General features: G+C 41.9%; 1 protein-coding gene across 1 annotated transcript in view; it reads right to left on the bottom strand.

The window, feature by feature from the left end:
• The window catches only part of NPSR1 (neuropeptide S receptor 1), a gene marked incomplete at its 3' end in the record, with an annotated part of 60,469 nt that overhangs the window by 7,899 nt on the left and 30,610 nt on the right, over positions 1 to 21,960 (bottom strand). The window contains exons 3-5 of the mRNA XM_084280455.1: positions 11,019 to 11,122; positions 10,614 to 10,707; positions 5,661 to 5,862 (exon numbers count right to left, since the gene is read on the bottom strand). Coding sequence (XP_084136581.1) covers positions 5,661 to 5,862; positions 10,614 to 10,707; positions 11,019 to 11,122 — 400 coding nt within the window. The remainder of the gene's footprint in view (positions 1 to 5,660; positions 5,863 to 10,613; positions 10,708 to 11,018; positions 11,123 to 21,960) is intronic.

Below are 21,960 nucleotides of genomic sequence, written 5' to 3'. Positions count from 1 at the left end.
ATTGCATCTCCAAAAGCAATTTAGCTTGATCCAAATTCTGAAGGACTAAGACGCATGTTCATTGAGGCGTGTTATTAGTTAATGGTGTTGTTTAATTTGACCCCATTGGTAATTACAGCATTCTTTGTCCATGTAAATAACTAACTTACGGTTAGTCATGCAAATGCTACCTTGAAAAGTGCCATTCCATCTTTATTTTTAGTTCCTAGATTTGGAAAATAAACTGTCTTCTGGTAAAGCTATGTATTGATATTAACAATCATAAGAATTATTGATCTGCCCACTCTTTAGACAAATATTTTTATTATTTTTACATAAATGATTGTAATATGATAGCATCTCACCAAGGCTCAGTATTTACTAGTAATATGAGTCTTATACCATGCAAAGAGGACATTTAAGCTCCGTGCTAATTGCTTGTATTTATCATTCAGCGCTGCCTATTATTCCTTGTACTTTATTTGTGCAAAGTGATGCAGCTGCGTTGTGTTTTATGGCAGCTAATTTACAGCGCTATTTATTCAAAGACAAAAGGCATATGTAACTTCATCTGAACAAACCATTATAGACATGTATAACGGCTAAGTGAATAGATGGGCAGATATCAGAGCATATGTGTAAGGTTTTTTTATAGAGAAATGAAAATTGCAGGCGAAAATGATTGTGATTCTTGAATCAAGCTCAAAAAATGGCCTCTGGTATTTTTATTAATGGTATTTTTATTCCCTTTATTTGATTTAATTCAGAACAATACCTTCTATTGAATCTACTTTTTATTTCATTGCAATGCCTTGTTTTTAGTTCCATATTTTTTCCTTTTAACTGATTCTGGTGGTTTTCCTTCTAATTATTTTTCTGCTGCTCCAAAGCAAATGTTCTCTTTGGAGTTTTGATTTTAAACAGCAGATGGATATATTTTCCTCTGTGTTTCAAGAGGAACTTTTGCAATTTATTTTTTTTTAACCTGAATTTGAAATTATATTAGACAAATGTCTATGTATTAATTTATCAGTTAAAACACAGAAAATATATTTGGCAGTCACGACTAACAGCTAAAAAGGCTCTGAATTGCAGGATACTCAAGTGCCAGAATATAATTATGGTTTGGCACGGAGCACCAGTACAGAAAAGGAACCCAGTAGCTCTCCTGTCTCCTCATCACAGGACTTGAGGGGGCCAGGTGCAAATATTTGCAGGAGACCACTCTGTAATCTTGATTTGACCCATATGTAACCGCTGTTCAGCAATGCCCCAGAAGTATTCAACTATCTCAGATACTGCTTGAGGTTTGCTTGGCATATCTTGGCAGAGGAGAAATAGCTTTGGTTACAGCTGATGACACTTGATCCAGCACAGGAGAGAACTAATTGCTGCAGTTTGCCTAATTAATTTTTCTGAATTTTCTGGGTTTTGGTAGGCTGACAGTATAAACTGCATAAAAAGTGGTAATTAGTCTAAATAAGAGGGAAGAACAGGATGAATTTTTAATCCTTGTAAAGAAGAACCTGATGCAGGATCTGTGGCTCTCCCTGACCATCACTGAGATGGTGGGAAGAACAGTAGCTTTTCCATGAGAAGAACAAATATTCTCCCTTTCTTCTTAGCTCTCAAAGATAACTACACACTTGGGTTTAAAATCTAATCACAGCTTTTCATTCTACTTTCATTATTCAGGCCTTGTTCATTTCTGTTATAATCAGATAAAAAACTCACCATAAAACCACAAGATGTTTGATTTTCCAGTTGTGAAGAAGCGGTGGGAACAGACCTCCCAAAATTTAAATCTTACAGGGCTGTTGCAGTTTTGTTCATAGATTGCCTTTTTATACATATGAGGTTTAAAAGAGAGAGAGATTGTTGTTTTCTTCTGGTTTGTGTTTTGACTTGGAACCTATAGGGTTTGCTCACACCACGTCTGGGGGATTAGCTCATCAGTGGAAGGGTTTTCCAGACTGAGCATAAGGTTACCAGCTAAATAATTCATTCCATGGGCTGTAGCGTTATGAATAACACAACTCCTGTGAGTTAGTTGAAGGCTGTGTCAGGAACGTGTGAAATGAGCTCTGCTGAGAGAGCTGAGGGATGGATGAGAAGAGCTTAAAAGATGAAGGTACCTGGACTGTAGAAAGTGAAAACCGCTCAGCCAAGCTGGCATATTTAGCGTGGAATTAAGTCCTGCACCTGAAAAGTTAAATTTTATCCTTTGTATGCACTTCGGATGAACTGCACCAGAAAAAGTGCTGTCATCAGTGAACTGCTTTGCTCTAGAGGTTAGGTTTTCAGCAGATTCAGGCAGCAGAACTAATTAAGAATTAACTCCGCCAGCCAGTGTCCCACATTGCACCAGGCACCTGCCATGCAGCTAAATCAGAGTGCTTCGGCAGAGGAAATAAAGTAGCTGCACAAACAAAATGAATTATTGCAGCAAGGGTCTTATTCTTTCCCTGTGTGCCTCGCTTCCTCGGTAAGTGCGGCCTGTGCCTCGGCTTCTGCTTTATTCATGTTCCCGGCTTCTTAGATACTGATCCTTGACTTGTTAGTTGCACGTTTATGGGTTGTGTCACCTCCATTACGTGATGGACTTTCTTTAACAGCATCTTCAGTGACAGGCGACAGAATTAAAGAACAAACCCCTATGCAAAATGCCTGCCTGCATTTACTAAATAACACCTCTTGTTATTGTAATTAATCTTTCGGCAGAGTAACACACAATTAAGAGCGTGTATGATCTCTCTCATTTGCCCTTCTGGAACAGAGTCTCACTTCTCATCAAACCTACTGTGCACCTGAAAGCATTCAGAACAAAACCTCTGCAGAGAAACCAAGTCCCTGCAGATGTTAACAGCCATTCCTGCCATACTTTAGCTGCAAACTGCTTACCAGGGCATTTATACACTGCAGCCATATTAGGTGGATTAGCTTTTAAGATTAGTCTTGTCCTGGACTGACAAGAAATTTTGGATGTCATGCCTTAGGGCTATGTTGACAGATGTTTCACAGATGCATCAGCTGGCAAGTTGCAACCTTTGGTGTTGTGCCTGAAACTTGAAAAAATGTGAAAAGAAGAGTCAGCTCTTTCCAAACTGCATGGTATTTGTACATAATGCTTCTGCTGACCTTGTCCTGGTGGTAATCCTCTTTTTAAGTGGTTTTAGACAATCTTCTCTATTTTGAAGAAAATACTCTGAGCGACAACTAGAAATAAATGGGCACAAAAAAAAAATCCTTCCCTTGCTCACCCCATTTTCCTCCTCCAATTAGGATCTGACAAGAATTTGCCTTCTGCTGGTGAGGGCTTGGGAACATTTGTGTCACTGTACACTGAACTCCAGAACGTGTTTGGGCAGGCAACGGGCACCGCTCTGCCCTGGGGCTCCAAGGCCAGTGTTTTTAAGTTCCTCCCCTGCCATAAACTTCTTGCGTAGAAGTCACTTAAGGTTAAAGCTGAAAAAAATTTTAGGATTCTTTATTCAGGTCTTAGCTGTCAGGGCAATCTCATGAAATGCCAGTTTCACCGGCTTTCCTTTTCCCTCATGTCTTCATTACCTTCTTGCTTCTGGGGATTTACTATAAAGCAAGTCACAGACCTGATATGGTTTGAATAGCTTCCTTTGGCGGGGGGGCAGAATGGGAGGGTGGGGGGGAGAGCATGATGTCAGCAGCTCTGGAAAACTTGTTGCTGTGTAGCTTGGTTTTTCTTGCCAAAGTATGTGTGTCATGTAAGGAGGAGCGGCTGATCTGTAATAGAAACCATGCAAATCTGTAAGTTTGAGTGTGAAAGAGATGTTTCACACAGCCATGGGATGACTGATAACCGGACGGGCTATGGGCCTTTTTCCTGTAACATTTTAGATGCTGCTAGAATTTCCTGATTGCTAGCTACTTGAGAAATTTCATAACGAAACTCCTCTCGTAGTAGCAGCCAGCCTCAGAGTTTTGTAGTGCTGTTTCCTTTGTGCACACTCTTCTATGTGTGTTTATTCTTTGTGCTGCTAGTGCTGGGCTGAAGATCCACATTTTTTATTTACATATGACCAAGAATATTTGTTGGTTTCTTTGAAGCTAGGCTGGTTTTAAGATACAGGAAAGCATACAAAGAGAAATTGCCTTGTTCAGGAAGGAAGAGTAATCGAATAATTTGGGAACAGTTTTTCTCTATAGTTTTTCTCTCTTCTTGGAGAGAGGACATGACAACAATATCCAAGTAGAATGTCTCATGATTTTGTTTGTGTATCTGTGCAATCTGGCACAAAAATGAAAGGATTAGCAAAGTGATGTATTACGAGCAAAATATGAAAATTGTCGCTTCTCTCTAGTGACCAACACTGGTTGATGTTGAATCTGTCTCAAAAAGTCAGCTAGGTATGTTCAAGCACCACAATTTCCATGCTCCTGTGCTTTTGGTTCTGTCGAAGAGACACTTGTTTCCGTTAGAAGCTGCAGAACCTAATCTCTCTGATTAAACAGTAAAAGACTTCAAGACACAATTCAACTGAAAAGGAACAAAACCCACCACATGGTCTTTAGTATTAAGTTTATGTGGCCAGTCCTGTCATCATCTAGAAAAGATCAGTTCTGCTCCCTCCTCCACCAGATCCCACCTGGGATGCTAATGGGAAGGAGCTAACTAAGATTCGCAGCTCATCACCTGCTGGAATAGCAAATGGACCATGAGAGATGTCCAAGGCACATGCAAACGTTGCTCCTTTCTCACAGCTCAGACAGCAAGTCACCAAATTATGGGGAGCAAAGGGACTCCCAGCAAGTCTCTTTTGCCACTGAGAAGATGGATGCCAAGAAATCCTATTGTAACCTTGCTACTGAAACAGAATGAAAGGGAAAGAAAGAAAGCGAATACCTCTGGGCTTGAAGAACAAGTTACTGCCACCAGCAGCCTTTCAAGGTAGTTAAGAAACCTCATTCCCCTTCCACATAATTTTTTGACTTCTCCTTTGCATTACTGGCTTCTCATGGCTCGATAATTTTTGTTTAATGGTGGGTCACAGCAGCACCCCAAATGTAGGCAATAAAATTCACTGATCACTGAGCACTGTCTAGGACATCAATTGACCTCAGTTTAAAAGCAGATTCTGCTGTTGATCAGCTCTGTGATTTTGGGCAATTCAGCCTCAAATATTTGCAGCTCAGATTTCTCATTACAAAATGGGAATAATTTTACTTGTTTGGATTTTAGGAGTGGTTGGCAGCTTCAAACACTTGCAGATTTCTTTCTGATCCTGGTGAAAAAACACTCTTCTAGTACTATGGAAGCTTGAGAGCACTTTAATTTTACCTTAATTAGCCATAAATGTGGTTTCCTGTTCCTTTATTAAAACTATGTTTTGTCATAATAGCTAGACATTCTTACTGCATTTACAAAGATGCATTTCCAGCCTGAAGCTGCAGAGATAAGTGGACACACTTTAGAGATTCAGTCCTTTTTTTTTTTTTTTTCAGAGGAAACGTTCATGGCTATTAATACCCCATGGACAACACCCAGGGCAAGTGCCGTGACTGGAGAGTTATGTGTTAAAAACCAAAGCAGCTTTAGGGCAGGTGTGGAAATGAAATCATAATGGATGAATGGAAATTAAAGCATTAAACTGATTGCACACTTGACAGCTTTCATCACAAGCTTACTGATTGTGTTTCAGGCTTACCTGATAATGATGAGAGGAATGAAGTACACCAGGAATGCCACCACTGTCATGTAGGGTATCCAGTAAGAGTCATCAGGCCAGAGAGCCCAGCACTGCACTTCCCCGTTGGAGAGCTGCCGTTTCCCAAAAATGATCAGAGTCGGTATGGAAAACAGGAAGGAGAGGCTCCAGGCCACGCCAATAAGAACCTTCGCCTGTCTTTCTGTGCAACAGAGTCAAACAGGAGGTGTTAATGGCGGTGCTGGTGTGATCGGCCTGTGTAGCAGTACTGACAGAAGCTGTGTGAAGAAAGGGCTGCGGCTGGCTGATGCTGAAGAGACTGCAAAAGGAGAATGGGGGTTTCATCTCTTTCTCATGATAAAAAGCCAGGTTGTTATGGGCTTGTATTTTACAGGTTTTATTTAAAGATGCTAAGGGCTCGCCAAATCTGAAACGCTATGAAAAATGCACCGGTCAGGGTCAGAAAGTCAGAAACATGAGATGTAAATGGTTCCTCTTTGCCACCAAGACAACATCATGAATGAATGGAAAGGACTGCAGGCCTGCCCTGCTGTGACCCTGGCACAGAAAAGCGATGGTCGGTAGGAGGACACAGATACAGATAAGAAGAAGCAGCCCTTGTGCTACAGATAACAGACTAGGGCTGAGACTAGGAAGGGATACTTAAAACATAAATTAGGTTGGAGCATACTGGATGTACTGGCAAAGAAAATGTGCTCCTTGGAATGGAAATGAAACATTTTGGTACACCTCAAAGTGAGAAAGCTCACAAAACATTTCCTATCAGGAAAGAGAAAATGCCTCAGTTCAGGATCGGGACAAAACTGCACAACCAGCTGCCTGTAACTCCAGCTACAACTTTACTGCCCCAAAGAAATGTGGTCCTGGAGAACCCAGGCATTTCTCTGCATTATGGTGGGGCCAAACCCAGCTCCTGTTGATGGGCATATGCCCAAGCCGTGCCAGAAGTAGACTGCTAACTATGAGACAGAGCAGATGATGGTGGGCTGATGCTCAAGTGCTCGATCCCATTTTATCTGCCACAACAGACATCAACTAGGAGATCCGTCTGGACCTCATGGAGAAGATCAGGAGCTGAAGGATCCCAAAGCACTTGGCAGGTTTGGGCTACTGCTTCCACTTGATTTTTGGTCTCTTCTGCTGCCAAGTGGGGAAAACTGGTGGAAAACCAAATGATACCTGGTGGCAGCCATGGGATCTTGTAAAAATCAATGGGTTGGAACAAACAACAAGACTTTCATTCTCACAAATCTGTGTCTTCTGGCTAAAATCAAGGTAGCTTTAGCTGAGAAGTGGGGAGAAAGGGCTGATCTGTGGAGCACCAGTGATTCTCAGCAGCAGCTATTCCTCCTGAGTCAGATTGTAAGAGGAACAGATGGGGACAGATTTTTTTTTGATCTGGGAAGCTTTAGTGTCAAAATGCTTTATTGTTCCACAAAATACCCGAGGTTGTGTGTGAAATAGAAAAATCACTTTAAATTATGTATATCAAGACGAATGTCTTCCCTCCTCAAAGCTCAAAGAGCAATAAGAAAGCATGTGGGAGAAACATTCAAAAAGTAATTTTATGCTTTATAAAACATCAGTTGCAAATATTCACTTATCCTGCTCATTTTTAAATGCTATCCATGTTCAGCAAAATATGGTCTTGCTAATCTAGGGCTTAAGGGAACTCGGATGACATCTATAAAAGTGAGAGGGTTAGATTAAGTCTATAAATATTGCACAGGCAAAGGAGACCTGTAAAGTTTCCCAAAGCATAACAGAATAAACTTAGCAAAAGGAATATTAAGAGTAAGTTTCACAAAATATTTCCTGACAGAAAGGGCTTATCACTTGTGAGTTAGCTACTTAAACTACATACATACAAGCCTTGGTGGGGCCCATGTGTCTACTTCTAAAGGGAAAAGATAATACTTTATTTTTTGCTCTGTGTAGCAACACTCTTAAATTGAAGAGAAGTGGCCAATTTGAGCTGGGAAAGAGTGGTATTTTGTCTTCATGTTTTGTAAAACAATAGAAGCGATGTTCATTTAATCCTGCTTTTAAATGACCCTCTTGTCTGGTAGAATATGGCCCTGCTAGTTCTAAAAGGTTTTGCAGGGCACTGATAATATCTAGGTAAGTAGATTCTTATTAGGCTAATGTTAACTGTCTGCCACATAAGTGTGGAAGGGTTACATTGGCTTTTTTTTTTCCCTTGGTAAATTCTCTATTATGCTCTAAATGTCAGCAAATCATACAACTAGAACTATAGCAATAATAAATGGAATCAAATAAGAAACAACTTTTGAAATATGATATTCTATTCAGCCAGTCTCAGTTTTGTTGTTTGAAAACAATACTGCTCTTTAAATGGAGAGTTTCTCCATCTGGGCCGGTCAAGACCAACAACTAGGGTGGGAGCAGGAATGGCAGTCATGAGCTCTGGCACTGACTGGCCTAAAGGATGCTTTCATGTCACCATCCCCTTTGCTCTGCTTCCGCTGTCCATGCACAGCAGCAATAGTTTTGTGCACAACCACTTGCTCCCAGCATCGTGGGGTAAGGAGGCACCTCTGGAGGGGAGTTTTGGTCCTTTCTACCATGAACAGCAGTGGAACAGAACAATTCTTCTATGAAGCTGGTGCCATGATAAAATAAGGTTTTAAATTCAGAGAGAGAGATTTTCCAGAACCTCATTGACCGGATGGACCTTAGCATTACCTTCAGCCCAGCCCCATGCAAGGGACAATTTGCACCTCCTTGGGTTTTGTCTTTTACTTAAGCAGTTCTACTCTTGCCTGCTGTTTAGTTTGTATGATGCTTGTATGTATCTTTTCAATTTGGTGAAATATTTATGAAATGTCTTCTGCTATAAGGTCTCAGTTTTTCTTTTAGATATTTATAATTTTTTTCTTAATGATCCCTTTGGTTATTGAATTAGGTGCCTCATACAGTAAAAGGATTGGAATTAGAATGTATAATTCTTCCACATCCTGCAATTTTTCCTGTCATTTATGTGTTTGCTTAGCGAGTATAAAATATTAAACTGTTGAAGCATGTTTTCTTAGAAGTCATGCAAATGTTTTCTTAACATGACTTTAGGTTAGTAGCTAAACTAATTTTTTTTAAAAAAAACTTGCTTGACATTTCCAAAGCAAAATGTTTGATTTTTTTTTTTCCAAAATGATATTTCAAGGCTACATGGAAACATAATTTTCAAATGTGGTAAGGAGAAACAATTCTTTTGTCTTGTGATTGAAGGACTTTGGGGGATGAATGCTTCATTTTGGAAAGAAAAAACAATGCTATTTGCCACAGGTTGACTCATAACTGGTTTTAAAGTTTCTCTATAAAACTTTGTCATTGGTGATGATACAGATCTCTTTGTTCTCTGCCTGCAAAATAGCTAAGAAAGCATTTCAAAGGCCTCACATATGATAACACCGCTAGGAATAGCTGGGGTGCAAAAGTTGAATGTTTTTTTATATTCCAGGAAATTGTTGGTAAATTATATGCCTAGATCTTCTTTTGGATTTACAGCTGCCTCCTTTTTCCCTTTGAACATAGTCTTTGCTTGCCCATTAGGGTGTAGGCATCCCTTGCCAGTGGCAGGTGGGTTTTGCCAACATTATCTTTGCTCGTGGCTTGTTCCCCCACCCTGGGCCGAAACTGCATCCAGCTGATGGCTCTGCTGCCCCTTGGCTGGGTGCAATGTCTACTCTACTCCATTTTAAAGAGGAGAGGAAAAAAAAAATGGTATAGCTGTAGGAAATAGGGCTGCATTATAACAAAAAAGCTTTTAGAAAGATTTGAGGTAGTTTGGTGGTGGTGGGGTTTCAACTTTAAAGGGGTTCACAAAGACTAACCACCAAATTTTTTGCTAAGTAACTTAACAAGTGCTGTTTTTCCTCTACCATGTATGAAAGAGAAATGTTAGTGGGTCTGCCTTGCAGCTCGCCCTGCTTAGCTGGCCACTGGGGCTTGAGTCGGTTTATGAGCCTGACCCAATGTTGGCAGGAGCTGTAGAGTGCTGTGTTGCACCTCTCAAAGCCCACTAAGAAAGCCTTGACATCAATCCCCCTGGGCTGAAAAAGCTGGTCTGCCAAGTAGCACACAAGTATTTGAAGTTTTCAGACCTTAACATTTGCCAAAGCTGCACCACTGCCTGGGCTGTGACTGATTCATAGGTTTTTAAGGCGCGAAAGGACCATTAGTCTGATGCCCTGAACAGAGCAGGCTGTCAAAAGCCATCATTGCACCAAAACAAGAATGATATTTCTGACTGATTAAAGCACATCTTCCAGACCTCACGGTTCTTGTACTTGTTCCCCTTCCCCCCCACCTGTTACTTCTGTTTATTCACTCAGTGCAACATACTTAACGTCCCACTTCAAACCCTGTAGGGAAGAAATCATGTTCTTTAAATTGTACTTCTAAGCAGCCAGGATATATCTGAGTGCCGTAAAAATAACAAATAGAACAAATTATAAGAAACAATAGATACCCAAACTTACATGCTATAGCTTTTGAAGTTCTCTTATCAAACTGTTGTATGAATTCTCAGTACTGCACTCTACCCAAGTCATTTTTTTAGTGTGAATAAATAGACAGCATAGCTCTTGCTGCTCTTAGAGTCAGTGTAGTTGTACAAGGGATAGCTTTGGCCCGCAATAACCTTCTCAGAATGCTGGAAGATAATGAAAACCTCCATACTTTTTAAAATGTCATTTCATTCTTTGCTAACACAATGCTTATAAAAACTGCTGAGGGCTAAGTGCAGCTAAATAAATCTCGAAGCCACAGCTCCTTTGCCATTTGGAAAAATGTAACAGAGTCCAAATATTGCTCCAGCAGGAATGAATAATTCATGGCAAAAAGGTTAAGAATTTTTAAACTAAAAAAAAACTATCCAAAAATATCCATAGCAAGGTACAGAAATTCTCCTACCTCCTTGCAAGAACTTCATTGGGTAAACGATGGCATGATACCGGTCTATGCTTAGTGACACAAGGACGTAAGTCGAGGCATATAGAAGGACCACCTGGGGCAGAAGGTATATAAGGCAGCAGTTGAGACCCATTTATTGAAGAAAATATGTCAGTGAGAACACTGAACTAAGAATATTTGAAAACTTTTACTGAAAAAAAAATGACCACACTGATCTTTTTCTCTGTATTGTCCACAAATATAAAGCTTTAACATGCTTTAACATGCTTTAATTAAAAGTGTTTCAACTTTAAATGAATACTTCCAGCATTTATCACTTCTGATGCTAGAAAAATGTCTGTACAGCATTTTTGTTGGGGTTCATTGCTGTGGGGACACATACAGGGGAGCATAATGTTGCTATACCTGGAAGTAGCGAACGACTCTGCAAACGATATCAGGAGCCATGAAATCTCCAGTGTAGCGCCAAATTATGTCAGTCATTATGTTTATGAGTCCCGTGAATGAATCTGCAAAGAAAATTAGCTGAAGGAGCATTAAAAGAAGCAAACACATGACTGCAGGTGAGCCACAGAGGCAGATACGACCCTTAAGATGTACCAGTTCCCCCAGTCTTGAGAGCAGCCATATCACCACCAGTAAACCCTGGCTGCTAGAAATGCTGAGAAATCCTCAGAAAATGTTTAGAGTTTTGTGTATTTCTTTTTCGTGTTTTCTAACACCAATCCATTCAGACAGACAAGGCAAAATTCCTCTAATCATTGGAGCTGGTTTCTCTTGAGCAGGACTTGCCATTGCCCTATGGGCTGCAGTTCAGCCTGGCTGTCATTGCAAATGGAGCAGATGAGCTACACCCTTAAAGTGCCTTTTTTCTCTGTTACTTATAAAGGGATATGAAGTGACCAGCTGAGATAGCCACGTCAGCCCTAGGCTGGATGCAAGTCCTGGTATTTACCCACATCTATACCAAAGATGCTTAAAATTACCTGAGCTCAATTCCTCCTCAAATAACAATTTGCTTTTTGTAAGTACAGCTGCATTAAAAAAAAAAATCACCCATGGGCCTTAATCCCACACATCCCTAAATGTTTCGTGCTCGTTCCTGAGACAGGTGGAGGGAGCTACCTGGTGGGCCCTGAGGTCTGCTGAGGGCCCCCAGGTTTTCCATGGGTTGTGGAAAAGAGGTGTTTCCATGAGGTGTGGATAAAATATAATGCCAGAGAAGCTGTAGGTTAGTGTTTAAATGCATCAGCTTGATCCCAGCTGTGCCAAATATTGAACTATTTAATATCTTTTTTTTTCATTTGTCTTTTATTTCCCTGTAAAAAGAAGTATGTCTCCTGTGAAAGCACCTGGGGTGATATCCAAAAGCTACTGAAGTAGTGGAAATTTTGTCAGCATTTTATTCGCAAACTTAATTATTTAATGACTAACCCTGCCCTGTCAGCTTTAAATTAACCTACTTATGCCTGTGCTTTTCTGTTCACCAAAATAAATACGTCAGGACATCTTTCCTTTTTTTTTTTTTGAGAAAATCTAAGGAGATGTTCCAGCCTTTGTTCTTGTTCAGCTTCTTATCGAACAAATGAGCGCTCACAGCAACGCAAGTCTTACAAAGGAAATGCAAAAAGCTGCTACTGCTGTTGCACATATGGGTGATGCTAAATTTTGTCTTTAAAACCAAGATAATAAAAAAGTTCTCTCTGGTAGGATGGCATAAATGTTTTAAGAGCTGTCCATGGAAGAAGATGTGCATCAATCCGGTGTTCTGCCACTTCAAGTGACACAGCATGCTGCTTTTCTTGCACAGATTACCACAAAGGGAGAGAGCAGGTTGGGAAAACATATTATGTGATTTGTCAGAACAAAACCAAGTAACACAAAGAAATAGCTCCAATCCATATTTTAAAAACTTTGAGTGGTGAGGCAAAATGTTTCATTTTAATACTACTGTTTTATACATTGAAAAACCATCTCTTTACTGTGATAAAGGCATCCTAATCCCCACCTCAGAAGATGTTGGGTTGAAACGTTTGCTTTTGGAAACAAAATATTTCAGTGATTTCAAATAATACTTTTTTTGAGCACTAAACAGTTTGAATCAGTATGTCCAAGCAAATAGGTACAGACTTGGCAAAATTAGTTTCTTCTAAACCCATTGATATTAAATTCCAGATACTTCTAGCTGGAAATTGAGAACTCAGCTTAATGTGTTAGAAGCAGCAGCCTGTTTTGCTTCACTAGAAAACTAAGATTATTTTTTCTGTATCAGTAATCCTTTCTCTCCTCTTTTTCTTCAATCCTTTATCTCCTCTCTTTCTTCAAGGCTCAGTTCAAAGTGAAATGAGAGCAGAAATATCATTGATGTTGTGCATAATTACATCGCCTCCCTCCTTATGACTTTATTGTCCAATTAATTCTGGTTGGCTCTTTCCTATCCTGGTGTTTCCCAACCCTGTCTTCTCTCTTCTCAGAGGGATACTGGCTCAGAGATGACCTCCAGAAGGCTCCTCCAACCAGCACTTTTGTGGTCGCTGCTCTCACACCCACCCAAGGCAGCAGAAAATAATGGTTTGGAAAGTCATGTTAAAAGTTGCTCATTGATTAGAGTGATGGGACCAGGAATGATTGTTCCTCTGCTGCGTATAGTGGTTTTAAGACTTTATTGAAAAAATTGTGGATGCATATGTTTAAGGTGGTCTTTGAAGAAACCACAGAGTTTAAGTGCTTCAAGACATGAAATGCATCCTCCAGCAGTGGTTCAAACCCATCCTTTCCCCTTTCCTTACTCCTGAATTATTGATTCATATTCTCTCTCTCTCCAGTAATGAAATATTCATTGGTTCAAAGTAATACACATCAATAGAGCTTCACCTCAGGGTATCCTCCAGCTCTTGATGGTCTGAGCATTTTTCAAGCAGGTGGTAAATGGAAGTTCAGCTTCTCTCCGGAGGAGGAGGGTGTGGGAGCTGCCCTCACTCCTACTCATCTCAGTTGTCTTCTCACCACCATGTCACCATAACTTTCCAATGCAGTAGGAGAGTACTTTGGAGGTGCATCCTGCTCATAAGGTGAAAAATGGGACAGTGTCATCCTGTCCAGGATGCCAAGTGTGGAGCTGCCTGCTATGCAAATGCTGTTTGAGCAGATCTAGAAGTACAGATCCAGTGTATTCCCACATTGGCTTTTTAGTTTGCATTGGGATGTGTTTTTTAACCTGTGGATGGTCCCCACTTTACTGGCTCATGTGATGGAGAACTTACAGGGCAATGAGCCTTCACTTCAGCTGATGCTTGACCCAAAGGTCCTCTCCAGGAGTGCCCCTCATGCACTGCACACCATGTAGCTGCCAGCCAGTACTTGGGCTGATGGACCATGGGGGGTTTGCTCAGCTGAAGAACACCACAGCCCCCAATGCGCAGTCTGGATACAAGCTCCATCTTTGTCATGCTACAGGTCTGATCCCACTGCATGGCATTAGCTACCAATATAGCTATAGCCTTAAGAAGTTTGAGAACTTTAAAGACGACTCAAAACTGTCTTTCCTTTGAAAGCCTTTGAGTGAAGTTTTTCAGGTGACTGCAGAGCTTTTTAAGCAACATTTAAACTTCACAGCTTTGTGCTGGCAGCCTCAGGTCCTCTCCCCCAGAGGTACACTTTAACAGCTCTTTGTGCTGAGTTTCTGAATCACTGTGAAGGGCTTGGCTTGCTCTCCAGCAAGTATGTGCCCCTGAGCACAACATACATGTGCGTGCCAAAGCAGATGCATCCAGCTGTGCGTGACTGCGAAATTAGCCAGATTTATTAGTACCCTTTAATTATAGAAACATTCTCCCACACAATGCCCCTATGCCTTCCCCAGGTTTCAGAAGCATCTCTTCCTTTCCAGTCCCACCAAGTATCAGACCAACGTTTCTCACTCCTTTTCCCTTCACCTGTCAGCTCCAGAGGGTGTTTCTTATCCCATATTCTCAAAGGGCCGGACTTTCTCAGTCTGACCCAACCGCACCGCTTTTAGGGGATTCGTCATGCAGAAGCAGGTTACTTAACACAGGGCCAGCAGGTAAATAATGTGCCTCATGCAAGCGATCAGGCAGCATGCAGGAAAAACGCTGCAACCCTACAAAGTATGGCCAGGAATTTTTGCTATCGCTGCCTGCTGTGTGCACTCCAATCTGTTGTTTCTGTGCATCGTTTCCTGTTGTGCGTCTATTATTCGCTCCCTAGCCAGCTGACTGGTTGCCTCTGTCCTAAGCATACATGCAGGCTCCAACAATTATCAGAGCTTCTTGCCCTGAATGTCCCACCTGGCCAGTTCTCGCTTTGTGTTTCCTCCCCTCTAGTGCCACAACTACCTGGTGCAAACTGTTACTAGTGATTTAGAGAATGAACGTGCTGCTCATTATTCTTTTCTCTTACTGTTCACACCTTCACAACATTGCTTTAACCTACAAGCCCCCTATCACACAAAAGCCCAATGTGCCAGTGTGATGCATCTGATGCACACATCATGAACTACCGGCAGAGCTTTAGTCACTGGTAGATGAATCCTCCCCACCCACATATCATCTCAGATGATATTACAGCCATGATCGCAGTGTCTTGAAATCTTCATTTGTTGTGCAATTTGTATTGTGTTTTTATAACATAATAATTTAGTTTTGCGTTTGTATAACAGCTGATTTCAGCAATGTGATCTCAGCAGATTACATGTTCCCTTTTGGCAAGCCTACACCTCGATGAGTGTCACCGAATCGCATCATTTGACCTCCTAAGTGGTAAATGTCAGGTGTAGAAAACCAATGTAGGCAATCCATCACCCTGAAGCTTGGTCTCCTCGTTAGTGCTGCTATCCTCACTGCTCCTTACTAAGCTGGTGGCTTACATGTCAAGTACTTGTGTTCTTTTGCTAGTGAATGTTCCTGGGCCAAATGGCACTGTGCTCATTCCTGAAAACAATGCTAATCAGCCTTCACTCATAACTGTATGTGAACCTGTCATTGCCACTGCTGTCTTAATAGTCTTTATATTCTTTTTAGTTTTGTGTTGCTTTTTTTTTTAACCAAGCAGTGGTGTGTGTACTGTGGTTCTGTGTCAGCATTGCTAGGCAACTGTGTGGTTATAGGGTCCTTTGATTTATCTGAAAAAATAGGGAGAAAAACAGTTAATGACATATACTCTCATCTGATAGGAAATATGTATACCAGCAAGTGATAATTTGTGACTGTTAACATAAACCAAATGTGGTGTATTCATAAAATGATGCAGAAAAGACAATTTCTTGTTAAGGAGAAGACGTGGCACTACTGTAATGGGGGTGGTGGCAGTTTGGTCTTGAGGGGAGGTGTAGATTCTATAAACTAACTTAAAAGAAAAAGTCCATGGGACCTCAGTAATAAGGAAAGTTAGAGGGAGATAGGGAGGAAAGATGACTTTGCCTGGGGTGCAGAGGGAGGGAAAACTGGCCCAGTAATTGGCCTGTTGGGATTTTCACAACTTGGAGCCGCAGGAACCGGGCAGGTCTGCAACCCTTCAGCTGCCTCCTCCCTTTTGCTATCAGCGCCGCAGCCAGTCCACAGAGGCAGAGCTAGAGTCTGCCTTTACAACCCTGTCATCGTTTCAATGTGCAGCATTTTTAAACAGCATTTCTCTAAAAGACTGAGAACACGACTGAGAAACGGAAGCAGACTGTTGTTCCTAGAGGAGACTGAAACGTGCTGAATGAAGTGCTACAGCATCCGTGGCTGGGAAATACGGCAGGTACTGACACAACCTGTGAAAATCCTGGGCCCTAAAGACCAATTTTACCCAAGTCTCCATCGTGCTCAACAAAAACTGGATCTTTCATGGCTGTGACTGAATGCAGTCATTACCTCTATGTATTTAGCACAGGACCTGCTTGGTTGAGGAGGCGACTGCAGCAGCTTAGGTGGTGGCCACCGCTTTGTGTGACTGACAGGCATGGAAATGTGAAAGAGAAAACAATGCCCTTGGAGGGACGAATCTGAACGTGGGATTGCTGTTGCTGTGAGTGAGACAAATTTTTGTGGCAAAAAACCGCTCCACGGAGATAGAAGTTCATTATAGGAAACAAATGGGGGTAATTAGCAATCTGGCAGGGGAATAGAGACAGGTTACAACTGTCTCAGTTAATCTGTTCACAGACATTCATTGACTTGATGGCATTGCCAAAGGGATGTACCTTGTGCAGACTTCAGGATATTTCTTTCGTTACAACTAAGGAGGTTAAGACAAAAATCTGTGCTAGCAAGTCTGCAAGAAAATATCTCTATCATTTGGTTATTAGTACTGACACCACTCTTCCCTTAAGACACTTACCCTAAAGATACTGAAAGTCTTTTCTGTCAGGAGTGGAAAGCAGTTTGCTGGTAAACTGCAGTGGGTTAAAAAGCTCCACACGTCACCTGAGCTACAGCTCTTTTTTTCCCCTGATGAGAACAGTCCTATTTAGTTGGATATGGTGATGCCTTTTTGGTGAAGCTGCGCTTCTTACTGAATTTCCATCCCTCCTTTCATGTCACTTACGGAGTGATCCCATTTTAATAAGGGATGTTTTGCTCTTCTTTGCTGACAGCACCGAGCTGCAGAAGGCACCACAGCAGCAGCAAAATTTTGTAAGGCAAGCCTGGGAGGATGCAGTTCCTCATCAGGGCTGAGTATTTCACGTGGCTTTATTGCTTTGGGCGTTTTCTTCACAGAATCACTAAGTTGGAAAAGACCTTTGCGATCATTGAGTACAACTGTACCTGTCCTCTACTGAAACATATCCCTGAGCACCTCATCTACCCATCTTTTAAATACATCCAGGGTTGGTAACTCAACCACCTCCCTGGGAAGCCTGTTCCAATGTCCAATAACCCTTTAGGTGAAGAAGTTTTTCCTAAAGTCTATTCTGAACCTGCCCTGAGCAGCTTGAATTCATTACCCTTTGTCCTATCACCTATCACCGCTTTCACCCCTGTCACCTACTGCTCCCCAAAGAGCACATCCCCTGGAAGCAGCAGAAGCAGCATCTTTACTAACACCTGCCTGCAACAAACAGGGTGATAGACTCTTAAAAACAAAAATGGCATCTCTGCCCCACTAAAGCAATAAGGTCCTGTCCGTGATCTTTGAAGTGATGAGGGAGCCATCACTGCTCTGATACTGCCTCTCTGGATCACGCTTGATGTGCAGTCAGCTGACAAGGATCTTGCAAGTCAGTAAAACCCCTAGCTGATTTTGTCACAGAACTGAAGGTGCAAGCCATTTAAATTTAAAGCTTAGCAGGTTGGCACAGGGGACAGAGAGCAGGAGAAGCCGCCCTACCTCCCACAGCCCATTTTGTTCCCTTTCTGCTCTCCACTGAAAACACCTCACATGGCTTTGCAACTATTTGTGGCACTAGAAATAATTCTACTACCACCTTAGCTAGAAAACGTACCCAGCCCTCTGCACTCATTCAGCAGCTGATGGTGAAATAGGTTACGTACCTGCTCTAGGCAGCTGTAGGACAAGGTACTTGCAAGATGCCTTTCAAAAAGATTAGATTGAAGCTCTTAAAGCACTGTACTCCCAGCACCGTGCTGCAGTGCCTTTCCATGTAGTGCACCCAGCGTGCAGTGAGGGGCTGCACGCAGGGCATGGATGGGTGATATGCATTTCACACTTTCACCCCTTGACAGTCTATTCATCCTCTTCACAGTCCTTCCAGGTGCATTTGTCTGAGTTTGTGGGTGTTTGCATCCCCTTGCTCCAGCACTGCAGAGCATCTGGGCAAGATTTTGGAGATGGGGTCAATGTGGGTGGGATTGGCTGGCACCCCAAAGGGCTGCCAATAACCCTCCCACACCAATTTAAACTCTTTTAGAAGTGTTGATGTGAAGCAGATGTAGTTGTGCTTAAAGGGTACAAGGATCCCAGCTCTTTGCCAGAAACTCCCTGGCAAAAGGGGGGAAAACCATGAGCCAAAATTCAGGCTGTGCTAAGCTTTTGTGAGGAATCAGCAAGCACCCCCACAACTGCTGTGTTCTGCTGTGGTGCCTGTGGTGCTTGTGCTGATGCATGGATGAGGCAGCGGGTTTGCCACATGTGCCAACAGTGCGTGCTGAGTCGCTCTGCATGCTTTCTCCTTGAGGTCTGGCAGCCTGGAGCAGAACACAACATGTAATGGATGAAACAAAGGCCACTTGAAAATTTTCGAGAGGAAACCTGTTCAGTTCCCCTGTTGAAGTGATGTGGGTTTTTCTTCAGTGGCAGAAGTGATGCTTTTTTTCCTCTTTCTGGCTCATAGGAAGTGACAGGACATTTTGTTGCACTGGGTGAGCATTTTATTTATTTATTGCGTTTCTTACATTCTGCTCTGAGGTCCCCCTCCTCCTGAGAGGAGGCAAGCCCTGTTAGGCTACATGTTGTAAAGGTTGAATGCAGCGAGGCTTCAGAATCATCCCAGAGCTCATCCGGGTTAAAAGATGAAGGGTTGAGAAAGTCATTCACTGCACAGTGTTTTCTTCTTAACAAACAGCACTTACAATAGCGAGCTGGAGAGCATGTCCCTAGGAATTACATTCCACATGCCCTGCCACTGTGAAGGGCGGTAGGGTTTTGTTTGCCTTTATTAAGAAAAAATATCTCTTCCTACCTTTCATTCCCATCTCACCCTTGTTGGAGGGACAGAGGGGGCTCGACTAAACTGGCAGTGGTGCAGGAGGGAGCACAGCACCCACCAAAACAAGGTAGGACAAGTGGAACAGGAGTGGCACGTAAAATGCAGTGGAGGGTGAACAAAGAGGAGAATCTGGCTTATAATACCAGTTCATCCATGTCAGCATCAGTTTCCATCATCAGAAAACCTGGTTCCTCCTACAAAGGAAAAGAACTGATTGGAGAATAATTTTCTTGTAAAATTGGGATTGTCCTGATTCTGGCCAGGCCAAAGTCAACCTCCCCAAGCAGTCAACACAGGTGAGCTGAGTTAGCCTAGGCTGTTTTCCACACCACCTGACAGCACTTCCTCATAAAAGGGGCTGGCTGGGGAGAGGTAGGAGCTTGGTGCCTCCAGGACAGTCTGAGTGTGGTTGGAGTTTCTGCTTGGTCTGTCCTTGTGTCAGGTAGCCCTCTGTAATTGTCAGGTCAGTAAAGTACTCTGGGTTATCCCTGGGTGTGAGTGTAATTTGTCATTGTTGTTATATGTTCACAGTGATTTTGTCAGTAAACTGTCCTTATCCCAACCCATGGAGGCTCTGACTCTCTCCTCTGTGAGTGAGAGAGCAGTGTGTGGTGCTCAGCTGCTGGTTGGGGCTGAACCACCACAGAGATGTGTTATGAACCATCCAGGAAAGTGAAGGCAAAAGATTTCCATTCAAATGCCCCCTTCTTCAGATCTCTGCTGACACCATGGCTTGAGATTGGCAGTGCCTTTAGGGGGAATGTGCAGGGAAAATGAAGTTGATGATAATTCTGAATGTTAGAAGAGGGTTCCCACTTCCCATCTTGTGTTATTGACACATAGGTGAGACCACAGTCTACTGGATCAAGCATTATTTTGCTGCGTGTGGTTGCTCAGCAAGAAGTTCTGTTTAAAGTGACAGAATTTTTTTGAACAAGCTATATAGAAGCAGCTAAGTAGCGTTTCACACTAGGATTTGAAGAGTGGACAGAGAGTTTTAGCAGCTGTTTACACAACAGGTAACAGCAAACCTGCAAAAACCATAGTCCAGGCTTCTGTTTTGTCGAGTCCAGTGGCTTTAGGTTTTGAAATAAGAATTGAGCTTCTCTAGGTGCACCAATGTATGAATTATGCATGCCTGAATATGTAAGCCAAAGCTAACCAATGAGTGTTGGATCACCATTATTTAACTGTTGGGAAAGTATGTTTTAAATGCAACTCACTAATTTAACTCCTTTTCACTCTTTTGAGCAAAGCAGAACAGGTAGAATGGAAAAAGGAGTCGGGGGAAAGAACCTGCATAGAGGAGGCTGGCCTCAGGTAATGCAAATGCAGAAGGTAAGTTCCTATGGTTCAGCTTGTCTTACCTACACACTGGAAAACAAGGGCCATGCCTTCTCAAAGGACATAGAAATCGTATCATTTGTGTGTGAATTCATTGCCTCTTAATTTATTTCCTAGGGTATCTGTACTTGAAGGATTTACCAAAGGGAATATACCTTCTAAGACACCAAGTACCAAACAAGTTCCTGTTAATTCTCTCCTTCCCCACACAGTTTCCTCTGTTCCTTCCAAATCATCCTTTCTGATAACTCTTTCCCTCAAGTATTTTAAGGACTGCATGTTTGTCACAACAGTGCTGCATGATTATTCTTACCTGAAAAATATGGACTATCCCGGGAATATTTTCTATTGGTGTAGTTCAGACATTCTGGTCATTATAGTCACCTATACTTCATTCAGTCTTGTCTTATTAAGCTCAGATATTGTTGATGTAGATACTTTAGCTTAATTAGGAATAGTGAGAATAAAGCCGTCTTTCCTCCTTCACAACAAACTGTAAATCAGATTCCTGTGATGCTCAAGCAGTGATATTACACACTGTGGCTCAATTTTTGTCCAACCTTAGGCTCACAATTGCAGAACAGTGATCATTCCCATTTTTGAACCTGCTTTGTCTACCCTGGTGTTGGCTGATAGCATGAACAAAAGCATACTGGTAAGATTTGTTGGAGGACTGCCTTGTAAAATCATCATGTGGGGTAGGTTGCACAAAATACTGAGCTGCTTTCCATTAAATATACTGCAATAAAAGAGCAAGCTAAAGATTTCATCACATATGATCTGGATTTCAGTCCTATAATTGGGCTGAATTTGGTAAAAATGGACTTCTAAGCATTTGGTCTTATTAGAACAATTAAGTCTCTGTAGTGCCATATGTGATATCATTGATATGTCATAGATTCTGTTAAATCTATGTGAGCATTCGATAACCAAGCTAATCAAGGGAGTTAGGTGACTCTCCACAGAAAGCTTGTAAAGTATGTTAATGTGAGTCATACAGATTGGCAGGTAAGGAAGTACGGCTTGAAAATGCTGGGTGTTTCATCCTAGAGCCCCTTGGAAAGACGGAAAAGATGAAAAGGGGTTTGTTGGCACAAAGAAAATCTACCTCAGAATAATAAACAAACATCGCTGCCTTAATATGCAAGAAGGGAACAGAGAAAATCCCTGCCGCCTTAACGTAGCTTTTTGTTTCAGTGGTTTTTTTAGTTCATTTTTTAGGCTCTTTCCAGTGTGATTTCCATTTGATTGCAACTAGGAATGCTGCAGTTCAGATGATGGACTGAAAGGTGGTAGTGACGTATTTGTACATCTAATGTCAGAAGTTTAAAGTAA

This window comes from Gallinula chloropus, assembly GCF_964237585.1.
Source record: "Gallinula chloropus genome assembly, chromosome: 2".
In the NCBI taxonomy this organism is placed as follows: Eukaryota; Metazoa; Chordata; class Aves; order Gruiformes; family Rallidae; genus Gallinula; species Gallinula chloropus.
This window is presented reverse-complemented; position numbering and strand designations above follow the sequence as displayed.